This window comes from Mustela erminea, chromosome 3, assembly GCF_009829155.1.
Source record: "Mustela erminea isolate mMusErm1 chromosome 3, mMusErm1.Pri, whole genome shotgun sequence".
Lineage (NCBI taxonomy): Eukaryota > Metazoa > Chordata > Mammalia > Carnivora > Mustelidae > Mustela > Mustela erminea.
In genome coordinates this window covers 44,884,358-44,896,371 of record NC_045616.1, presented here as the reverse complement: position 1 = coordinate 44,896,371, position 12,014 = coordinate 44,884,358, and the positions used below count along the sequence as shown (strand labels likewise).

At 46.7% G+C, this 12,014-nt stretch overlaps 1 protein-coding gene across 3 annotated transcripts in view; it reads right to left on the bottom strand.

Moving 5' to 3' along the window:
- Nucleotides 1–5,818, bottom strand: part of ERAP1 (endoplasmic reticulum aminopeptidase 1) — a 38,888-nt gene extending 33,070 nt beyond the window's left edge. The window contains exons 1-2 of one of the 3 annotated variants that reach the window (XM_032335686.1): nt 5,740–5,818; nt 53–559 (exon numbers count right to left, since the gene is read on the bottom strand). In XM_032335686.1, coding sequence (XP_032191577.1) covers nt 53–543 — 491 coding nt within the window. In that variant the 5' untranslated portion in view covers nt 544–559; nt 5,740–5,818. Of the gene's footprint in view, nt 1–52; nt 597–5,739 lie in introns of all 3 variants that reach the window. The other 2 variants (XM_032335684.1, XM_032335685.1) reach the window with 2 other exon arrangements.
- Nucleotides 5,819–12,014: the final 6,196 nt, after the last annotated feature.

Genomic DNA, 12,014 nt, shown 5'->3' with positions numbered 1-12,014 from the left:
AATAGCACGGGCAGCACTTGGAGTTTAAAAAAAAAAAATTAGAAAGAAGTACCTCACTTCCCCTTCCTTGGTCCTGTAGGTGCTTTTATAAAATCCATTCAAATGCTCAGAAAGATTGCCAGAGTAGTCGATGACAACTGTGTATGGGAGTCCGACAGCCAGAGGCTCGGGAGCCAGAAGTGCAATTTGCTCGTGAGGCGGGTACTCCAGGACTCTCAAGGGTTCTGCAGACAGCCTCTCTCCGACTCTCTTCTTGAGGGTGGCCTTAGATATTTGCAGGAGGTGACTATGCAGGATGATGGTACTCGTAGGCTGGCTGGCTGTGATTTCTATTTCCGTGATTCCCTCGAAAGTCAGAGTGGTGAGATTTGCATGGATCAGGAGATCGTAATGCACTGGGGTGATGTGCTCAGGAAGTCGCATTTTCTCCCAAGGGAATGGAGTCCCATTGCTAGCTTTTGGAGATGAAGTGTCACTGCTCTGACACCACGAAGGAGTTGACACAGTTAAGAGAATCAACAGTGAGGATGGTAGAAATGGCATGGTTACCGGTGGCCACCTGATGAACAGAGATAACATCTTCTTGCTCCAACTATCTAGCGGCAAAATATATAAAAGCACCCCCCCAAAAAAAAATTGAGTCACTAAAATATTATCAAGACAGCAAAATTTCACAATGTATCTACCCAGGATTAACTGATATAGATACAAACTTCCAAAAGTTCTAGGTCTTGACCTGAAAGTAAAATGACCTTCCCTATGTTATTGATTCACACAAGAAAGAAGTTACTGGTTAGCAACAATCTTCACACCTATTAAAATGTATCATTTGGCTCCCCAAGTTTAAAAGAACTCTATTTGTCAGGGTTCTTGGTTGAAAGCAATAAGACGAGCTAAGTAGTTCTCCAAAAGTGTCACAGACTTGTCAGGACACTTGGGAAGCCAGCCACATGAAAGAAGCCAACATGGACAGCCAGAACCATGTCATCGGAGAGATTGACCTGATGGCCACGCCCCACGACCCTGGGCCTTGGAGGAAGCTGCCCTGCTGTGTAGGGACCAGCTACTGGATGCTGCCGCAGCCACTGCCAATGTGAGGTCCCTACTGCCCCTGCAGCTTCGCAGGACTTTGTTCAGGCGAGGTAGGGTTTCACACCACCAGTCTGGGAGGTGGGAAGAGCAAGAATCTGGATTTCACAGCTGCTGCAGTCAGTAGAGGACAGTCTGGCTCCCCACCAGGCTTCCAAATAGAGAATTTGTCACATACAGGAAGCATAGGTAGGAGACACAATGCTGAGTAGCAGGGGGGTGGGGGGGAAGGGAGGCAGATATCCATTAACAGTAACCCTTAATACCAGCGGTATCTGTCAAATGTCATGCCAAAAGTTCATCTAATATGTATTAGCCAGGGATGACTTAAAGGGTTTATGGTGATTTTCACAGCAATAGTTTGTGTCAAACATAACAATCTCCTGGATACCCTCTTACAGTCATCCAACAAAGACATTTTGGGGGCACATGGGTGGCTCAGTGGGCTAAAGCCTCTGCCATTGGGCTCTCTGCTCCGCAGGGAGCCTGCTTCCCTGTGTATAGGTGTGAGGTATAATAATACAGAAGACACAAACCCCACAATCAAGGACTTCAAAATCTGGAAAGGCAGAAAGCATTCATACACAAATGGCAGAATGCAACAGAGAAAGCGGGAAGCATTCTAAGAATGATAATGACAGATACTGCTGGGGGAGAAGAGAGTGACATTGCTGCACAGAGACTCAGGTGCCTTCAATGGAAGACCAGCACTGGAGCATGGTTTGGAAGGATGGGTTGGGTTTGGAAATGAAGGGAGGGCATTAAAGACACTTTATTTTAAAGGTCTGGGGACACAAAAGGAATGTGAATTATAAGGGAGTTGGCAACCATGGCTGAGAACTGAACATTTCTCTCTCTTAGACAGAGACACTTCTTGAATGGGTGTTTGCCAGGATGCATCTGTTAGATGAGTCCTGGTAAGTGGTCTCCATTCCCTCAAGCTCCTTGGGCTCCTGAACATATGGATCAGATGAGAAAAGTAGTAATGCTACAGTGTGGTACACGGGATTCTACCTCTATGTCAGTGGTTCTCAACTCTAGCTGCGTATTAACATCACCAAGGAAGCTTTCAAAATGACAGGGGCCTGGGTCCCAGTCTAGAATAGTTAAACTGAAATCTATGGTGATGAGGTCAGGGAACCAGAATTTTTAAAAAATCTTCCCAGAGATTCTATTGGAAAGCCAATCTGAGAACCTTCTAGACAATCCTTGCCAAATCCTGGTCTTGAACCCTATGTGGAGGAATACCACTTCAAGGTAACAACCGATGTGCTCTCCCAAACCCTCACTCCCCATCCTGCTCCCCTGCTTAAGGTGCCTACATCCCCCTCCCCACAGAGCAGACCTGGAGGCAAACAGAAAGGAACCTACTACAGTAGAGACAGTCCAGTACAGAGGCACCATAACCTCGGTTCAAAAGTCCTCACCCAGACGAAAGGGAATTAAAGTTTCAACAGGGAGAACAGGTTTTTTATGTGCTTCTTCTTTTTGTATGTGTGTGTAGGAACCAACTAGAGGATGCTTCTGGCCATGGAGAACTGAGCGATCTGAAAACGTATGAAGTATAAACATCAAAATCGTAAAGGGTTCCCCCTTTTACTTCCTCAGGCAGAATTCTAGGGCAGAGGCAAAACGATGGATTTCCCTTGAAGCTGGGACATGAGAAATAAAGGGAACTTGTGTGAGACTTCCATTTTGAATTTCTGATGGTAGTGGCTTTGTGGGTGCAGCCCAGGCCCCCAAGAAGGTAGGGAACACCATGAAGGTGGTAGGCAGGCATGGGAGGACCCCAGAAGTCCCCAAGTGTTCCCAAAAGTCCAGGAGGAAATCTAAAAATTCCAGCTGGTTCTGAGCTGACAGCCAGGCCTACAGGCAGCTAAAGGAGTTGGCAGTGGGACCCATGTCCAAGGCTTTGCAAGGTTGAGTCCATGAGGAGACGGAGTCAAAGGGAATATGGCTGTGTCTCAAAAGAGGACAGAATGCCAGGAAACCACGATGGAACATGTAACGTGTATGGCATAAATGTCAGAAGACTTATACTGTTATGTAATACATATTACACTTACAGTCAGAAAAGAAAACCTGGTTTTGCTTTCTTGTTCCACCACCAACTATGTGACCTTGGACAGGTTATTTAATCCCGGTTTCGTTCTCTTCATGGGTAACTGAGAAAATAATACTTCTGTCACAGCATGTTGTAAAGACTGAGTTAAAATAGTCTCAATCATTCATTCCACAAATATTTACTGAGGACCTGTTATGGGCCTGGGATCTGGCTGGACACTAGCAATGTAAGTTTGTAACCTCAGACTGCTTATGGGGCTCAGGGTGGGGAGGAATTTTTAACCGCGATTAGGGTGGTTAAAACACACACACCTCTTGAAAGAGAGTAAAAGGCCGAGCGATTTCCAATGGGGGCTCGTGGAGGATATTTTAGCTGAGATTTAAAGAACAAATTCAAATTAGCTAAGGAAAGAAGAAGGTAGTTTTCAGACAGAAGGGATAGCAAGCGTATTTGTAGGCACAGAGGCAGTAGAGAGGCCTGGTTATGAGGGATGGGGAAGCTGAGGCAGAGCATAGAGCAGAAAGATGCCTCTGGAGGAGAAGATGGGGGCCAGACCACCACTCCGCTGTAGGCTTGTTAAGGAATTGGGCTCCCAGCCCAAGTGCAATGAGTAGTACTGGGTGTCAAACTAGAAGGTCCTAGGATGCAGTTCACACTTAAGAAACTACATGGCTTTGGGGTGCCTGGGTGGCTCAGTGGTTTAAGCCGCTGCCTTCGGCTCAGGTCATGATCTCAGGGTCCTGGGATCGAGTCCCGCATCGGGCTCTCTGCTCAGCAAGGAGCCTGCTTCCCTCTCTCTCTCTGCCTGCCTCTCCATCTACTGTCAAATAAATAAATAAAATCTTTAAAAAAAAAAAAAAAAAAAGAAACTACATGGCTCAAGAAAGGAGCTGGGGGGTGGCCAAGAAACCAGTTAGAAAGGAGTCTGGACAAAGTAAACTAGTGGCTTGTACTCTGAGAGTGGGAGGGAGTAGGAGAGGGGAGAGACAGACGGATGGGTGGACTGGAAGTGCAGGGTGACTGAAAGAACACATCAGAAAGGCTGCCAGGTTTCTAGAATGAGGATCTGGGCAGTCCTAGGTGCCATTTGCGGAGAAGACCAGAGGTGGGAGAGTTCTAAAAGGGAGGAGAGGGCATTGACGGTTCATTTTTTAAATGTTTGTGATATCTCTGAGATATCCAAAGAAAAATACCAGCAGACAGATGAATACACGTGTTTAGGGCACAGAGATTAAAAAAAAGAAGTTTTCAAGGAGGTTCCTGTCCTTTACTGCATTTCTTTACAGTTTTTAAAAAGTACCTGCCTTTGGCATCTGATTTTACTAAATAAAGCATCTCTTCCAGTCAAGGTGGTGGTAACAGAGTTCCTAACTTCACCGCCAGGTAGAGTTCAAGTTACTTTAGGAAATTTACTTAGCCCGCCTTGGGTGATTATGACTTTTCTCAGGCACGAAGGAGGCGGAGGCAACAGATCCTGGATTAGCCTTCCCTTTATTGGAACACTCCTCAATGTGGAATCTACCACCAACAGGTAAGGGACTTTCTCCCCAAATGTTGTGAATGATGAAATTAACAGGCATTGTAATAGTTCGTCACTGCTGGCTAACAAACAAAAAATGCTGAATTAACTTGAATATTCTTTTTTAACCAATTAGAATTTTTTTCCTTTAGGCCCACCTGAAAATGGGCTATGGTGCCAGCGCAATTTCAAATCCTTGGGAAAAGCAAAGCACTGGCCAACTTTTTTAAGGTTTTTGTTCTTTGTTTTTCCTCCTGAGTTGAGAGCAGATGACACTCTGACCCTCTGCCAGGAAACTGAGCTTTTCTTACCGAACCCGACCTACACAAAGAACCTCCAGGAAAATGGCAAGGAAGGGACTGCTCTTCTCTTTCCGTGGAATTAACTTGCAGGCCCCCCTGGCAAATAAGGCACCCAGAGAGGAAACTTTAGTTTGCTCCAACAGTAGAACTTTATCTGAATAAAACTCAGCTAGAGCCAGAGTGAAGGGAAGACGATTGCTGGGAGTAAGTACAGGAGAAGGAAGGAAAGAACTGATCTTGGGGACATTTCATGGACTCCGATCCTTCAACACGCCCAACCAGTAGTTAATGCCAAGCCACGTTCGCTTCTCTGCCAGCTATCCCCAAGGTACCCTTCTCAGCCGAACGCGCCGTCCTCCCCGCCCCCTCCATTTGGCGCCACTCGCGAGGCTGGGGGGATCCGGAGGCTGGCAGGAGCCCAGCGGCGAGGCGTGCACCGCAGGGAGGCTCCCGCGAGTCGGGAAGCGGCGCGGCCGCGAGAACGCGCGGAACAGGCGCACTGGCCCTGAGCCCCCCCGCCTTCTCCCGTCCGAGAAGGACCCGAGCAAGGCTAGGCTGGTCGCACAACACAGCGCCTCCCCGCGGACCCGGGCCCCGGTCCCACGACTCTCCTCGGCCCGGCGTCCCCCGGCCTCGCTCTCCTCTGCAGCGAGCCATGAGTCTTCGGGCCTCCCCGGCGGGCATCCGGAGGTTGCCGGGACCGAGCCCTACTCCAGCCCCGCGACCGCTCCCCGAGGGGTGCCCTGGGGACCTGCGCGCTGTACCTGGGGGGTGGTCTGCGACGCGACCAGCTCGCCCTCGCGCCGCTGCCGCCGGCCTCCGCTACCCCGGAACAGAAAGTGAAAGCGGAGCCCGGGCAGCGGCGCGAGTGCGCCAGGTGCGCGTCGGCCGGGGCGCTCCTGACGGGCGCCGGAGAACCCCCGGCGGAGGCGGGAGCTGGGGAAGGAGAAAGCTGGCCGTGGGGGCGCGCGAACGAGGCCGCGGGACCCCGGACGGGAATTCACAAATGCGTGCTGCGCGCAAGGGAGACGGCCGCGTTGCAGTACAGGGGGGATCGGTGGGGAGGAGCACTCCTGCCCAAACGCAGACCATTCTGAGTGTGTCTTTGCGGCTGTAGTTTTCGACGGTTACCCTTCGGCGCAGCGAGGGCTTAGAGAGCATTAAGAAGGGGTGGGTGCTGCGGAAAGTGACCCAGGCTGGACTCCAGCTCGCCCCTCCAAGGAGTCTGCACGCGCTCCACTCCAGTTGGACTCAAGCGGTGTCCATCATCTCGTCTCTGCAAATGGGCTACGAGCTCGTGGCCCGCCTCCGAAAGGAACCAGAGCCGCCCAGCGACTGATTCTGGGAAATGCTGAATCCTTGGGCGTTTAATAGAGGAGAGTTACTCTAGGAGATGCTTCAGGGTAGGAAGGGGATACAGATAGCCTCCCAGGAACTTCCCCGCCACCCCCTAGGGACTCTCGGGCCCCCAAGAGTTGATGCTCCCCACATTAAAACATTTCCTCTGCTTTTTCAAATCAGATAACCATTTCTCCGCTCCCCTTAGAACATGAAGACTAGACTGAAATGTCCAAAAAAGCCCATCTTTAAACAATTGAGGGTAAATGAGGTAACAAGACAAGAAAACACAGGCTTCATATTGATCAAATGCTACAAGTTGGTGAGTGGACCAACACCTCCGGGATCTTTTTCTTACTGTACTCAGGCTTTCTCCTCTCTTTTCTTTCCTAGCCTTCCCTTTGAGAGTTTGGGGTTCCAAGTCACTGGAACAGTATTTCTCAACTTTTATTTCTCAATTTTATGTTCGTTTTGAAAAATAACAAAATATATTTTGTTCTGCATATTCTCTCCAGTCAAGGATATTTTGTAATATAAAAATAACATTCTGTCCCCAGCCCCAAACAGGGTGAGAGCAAGGCAAGTTGTTTTCTTTACAGTTCAGCAAGAAATGGGCTTTGGGATTAGGTGATTTTTTCTTCATTTGCAATTGTGGCAGGTGTGTCAGCCCATCGCTATAGCCTCCAAGGCCTCCAGATGTCAGTGAGTGATCTGCTTTGCTCAGATGAGAACTTCTTATGCAGTAAATTCATGCATGCTTTGTGGATCTGGAGGGACAAATGGAAGATCTCCAACACAGGCATATTGAATAATAGCAGGTGTTCCCTAAGAATCTAACAAACCCCTTAGCAGGAACTGTGATCACTTTCCAATTCACCTGTTCACTGAAAGCAACAAGTAATAAATAAAGCCAACCTCATTTTGTGTTTAGTATGCATGTAATTTAAAAGATGGAAAAGAAGAATGAAACAGCCAAAATGTCCAGTGACATTTTAAAGACTAATGTCTATGTTGCTTCAGTGAGGGTTGAACCACAGAGAACAGAATCCTTTCAAGCTCTTTAATGAAAAAAGGATTTATTGCCGGCTTTTACATGACTTACATAATAATCATAGGGAAGTTTTAAAAACACACACTAGGGGGAGCTTCCAAGAACAAATTCCAAAGCCATAATGTAGAACTTGGCCACCATTGGAACTAGTTCTCTTGCCACAACTCAGAAGCCATCTGCTCAGTTGGGCGGCAGCTAGCACAGGCGCTGGCTTCGGAACCATGTCATGATGTTACAGTCTGTCCAGCAAAATGAGTAGCTCAATCCGGGCCTCTCTCTGCACTTAAAACTCAGTTTCAAATTCAGCTGCCCTACCAGTGCTTCTGTTTGGTGGAGCCTAATGAACACCCAGAACCTAGGTGCAAGAAGATGTGGGAAAAGAAGTATTTGCTCTCCAGACTCTAAGGTGGAGTGAGGAATTCTGATACAAGGTGGGAAGACATACCGAGTAAGCCAGTTACAATATGCACCATAAATATTAAACTGTATCGAAACTGAACAAATAGATATTATATTGTATATATTATACTGTAAATATTAAACTGTATCGAAACTGTCTCACAAGGACTGGGTGGCTCAGCCAGTTAAGCAACTGCCTTCAGCTCAGGTCACGATCCCAGGGTTAGGGAATTGAGCCCCGTTCCAGCTCCCTGTACAGCAGAGAGCCTGCTTCTCCCTCTCCTGCTGCTCCCCTGCTTGTTCTCCCCCTCTGTCTGTCAAATAAATAAATTATTTTTTTAAAAAAGAAACTGAACAAATAAAAAAATTATAAGGAGGTCCCAAGTAATTTTGAACATCTTTATGGACAAAAAACAGTAATTGGAAAATTGATGGTAAATCTAATGAGAGGCATGGGACGCTTAGGTGAATGATGAATATTTATTTATCTCGGTGACATAAACACACTGCCAACCATCAAGTTATGATTTATTATCTTTGAATGTCTCTAGGGGCTTTTCTCCCCACTTTTGTCTGTTCAGCATGTGTTCTTCCCTTCCTGGAAAATGCATAGTTTCATAACTCAATCTCAGTCTACGATGAACATAGCAACCCCATTCTCTGGCCACAGTGATTAGCCCAAGTGACATAGGCTGGCTGGGTCTGAGAACGCAGAAGAGGTTCCACAGGACCCACCAAGACAGTCCTTGGCTTCATGCAGGTTAGAAATAAAAGAGAAGCCAAGAGGAAGTGAGAGCAGAATTTACTGAAGATGTAGAAAGACTAGAGATAGACAGACCATCTGGGAAACTGGGTCTTTGCTTGGGTCTGGGGGTTTTACTGAGAATTGCAATCTGGTGTACATATCCTCCAGGCATCTAGGAATTGGTCAAAACAAGGGTGAGTGTTCAGGTGTCCCTCATAAATCACTTAGGCCCTGGAGCCAGGGGTCTTGGCGTCAAGGTGTCTGGAAAACATACAGGATGACCTCAAGTGATCACCCCTCAGATGTTATCTATTGTGCTGGAAGAGTCCAAAAAAAAAAAAAAAAAAACCATTAACTCCTTGGCCTTTATAAGGAGGACCTACATTCACTCTACTATAAGTCATATGTAAGGTGGGGGTGTAGGTCCTAGCAAGAAAAGAAAGAGGAAAGGAGAAAAGAAGTAAGGAGGAGTTCTTCATGCAGTCCCTTCCATTACCCTGTCTCACAAGGACTGACATGTGACAAAAGCCAGGGCAATAAGAGGCCTTGCCCAGCGTTGTTCCGGCTGATGCTGGCAGAGAAGCCTCTTTTTTTTTTTTTTTTTTTTTTTTTTTTTGTGATCCCAGTGCTGGAAGAATACGGCCTTGGACTTAAAGGGCCAAATTCCCACTAGGACAATGCCTAAGAAAACGAACCCCATATCAAAGAGGACAAAAAGAAATAAGGGGCAGAGTTTGTGAGATCCCTTTGTTGTACATATTTTCTGATCTCTCCCTCAAGGCCTGAAGCTGCCTCCTTCCTGAGGCTAGTTCTTCAGGCGTTTGCGCCATCCAGCAAACTTCCAACAAACCAGCTCTTTTTGGATTAAAACTTACTGAACTGGCTATCAGCGGCATGCAATTTTAAGAGAGGTAAAAAAAAAATCACAGTCTCAATTTTATAAGCCACTAACTCCTATAGTCACTTAATGGAAGGTGGTGTCCTTTGTGTCCCATGGGACATGTGAGTTTTTTTTTTTCCTTCACTTCCCATACATTGTTTGAAGTTGACTGACCTAGATTCCAATGAAGTCTAAACCTGAACTATATTTTACATCAACCAACTTGATTTAAGTAATTTTGATAATGTCCCTCAATTTCAGATAAGCACCCCCGCTAAGGTCCACTCCATTTTTTTTTTAAGATTTTATTTATTTTATTTGACAGATAGAGATCACAAGTAGGCAGAGAGGCAGGCAGAGAGAGAGGGAAGAGGAAGCAGGCTCCCTGCTAAGCAGAGAGTCCGATGCAGGGCTCGATCCCAGGACCCTGGGATCATGACCTGAGCTGAAGGCAGAGGCTTTAACCCACTGAGCCACCCAGGCGCCCCAGGTCCACTCCATTTTTTGACAGACTCCTTGATGAAGCTGCAAAGCAGAATCATCACATCTTCTCTACAACTGACTGTTGGATAGTCTGGAGAGCCCCAGAAATTTCATGGGCGATGCAAAGCAACCAAAAGAAAAGGACTGTGACACCAGGAAGGGAGGAGAGCCTATGGCTCCATGGGTCAGGCTTTGTTAAGTGGGATGCACGTGCGTGCGTGTGTGACAGAGAGGGATAAAGAGGAATTAGAAACTTTTCCTACCATTCACACTCAGATGTATTTCTTTTACTTGCCTTTCAGTGTCCTTAAAGCTCAGTTCTACTGTAAATTTGAATGGCAAAAAATCTGCCCCAGAATCTGTCTTTTCAGACACAGCAAGACCAGATCAAATCAGCATTTAGAAATATGGCATACGAAATAATCATTCACAACGATGTTTTAAATGTGTTCTGAGGATTGATTAACATCCCCCTTTCTAAACAATGTGCGCATTCAGCACAGTCTTGTCATATTCTGTGAGTGATATCATTGCCTTCCAGGACATCAGCAAAAAAATGAACACATAATAGACTTTCATCAGCCGTGGATTTACTATTCGCCATTTTGACTCTCTGGGGGAGGATTCCATATCTAGAACTTGAGTCATTGGTAATTTCCCTGAGGTATGCATTAGGATTATATTGGCCTGGGCGCCTGGGTGGCTCAGTGGGTTAAAGCCTCTGCCTTCAGCTCAGGTCATGATCTCAGGGTCCTGGGATCGAGTTCTGCATCAGGCTCTCTGCTGATCAGGGAGCCTGCTTCCTCCTCTCTCTCTGCCTGCTTCTCTGCCTACTTGTGATTTCTCTCTGTCAAATAAATAAATAAAATATCTTTTAAAAAAATTCATTATTCTTTAAAAAAAAAAAAAGAATTATATTGGCCTAATGTGAGAGGAGTAGCCCCTTGATCCTTGAGTGGACCTGCCCAACCAACCAGGCAGAATCCACACCCCTGTCCAATCCTGCTTTTCTCTGTTCATCATCACAGGCATGGTCAATTTCTGAAGTGGCAAAAATCTGAAACAAACAAACAAAACTGAAGCTGCATTTCTAAAATTTCATGAAGGAGCTTGAAGCTGTCACAAAGCTTTAAAACTCACTTTACTGCATTTTACAGGAGAGAATATGTACTCAAATGTATTTAAAATTGCAGTCCTGCAAAGCCTTGCAAAAATCTGCTGTTACAGACTTCTCTGCTGGCAGATGGAGAAGGAAAGCAGGCCTGGGCATTCGGTCCCTTGGGCCCAGCTGAAACGTGAGGGGAAAAGGAGGCCAAAGGATTCCCGATCATGTTCTGAGCCTAGACGAGTACCAAAGTCAAAGCAAGAAAAAGACAGACCTACCCAGGAGCTCTGTGAAAACGGGGAGATGAGGCATAGAGTTCAGAAAGGAGCTCTCAAAGCAGGAGGAAATCTGAAACTGGTAAAAGCATGAGTGGCCAAAGGCAGCGCATCTCAGTAATAAAAACTGGTGCATTTTGAGCATTTCCTGTGTGCTGAGTGCTGTGCCAAACGCTTCAGATGAAATGCATCATTTAATTCTCAGGAACACTCTAGGGTATGTTCTGTTATCGTTCCCAGTGAGAAAAACAGAGGCTCTGTAAGGTAAGTTACCACTGGGGTATACAGCGAGGCAGCAACAGAGCCAGGTGACTGGTGGAACCAGGATGAATTCTAGAGATGAAGTGCTTCTGCTTCTCAGAGCTCTCCTAGTGTAGGTTAACTTGCCTGCCATCTTGGTTTAAAAGGGATCAGTGAGGGGCAAGTGCGGTTGTGATCTTGCCTTCAATCTAGTCACCCGAGCCATGAGCCATTAACACAACATTATCATCTCGGACCTCTGCTCCTTTGCCCCTCAACCTTCCCCGGGCCTGTCAATATTACTTGCAAAGGGTGTCTTGAATCCTTCTCCTCCTGTTCATTCCAATTACCTCCAGCCATCTCACCTGTGCTGTTATAAATACCCTCTTAACTAGTACTGTAACTGCTAACTTCCTCTTCTTCAATCTGGTTTCTATACCGTCATCTGTCTAAGCTACCATCCAGGGGTGACTGGGGGCGTGGTTGGTTAAGCATCTGACTCTTGGTTTGGGCTCAAGTTATC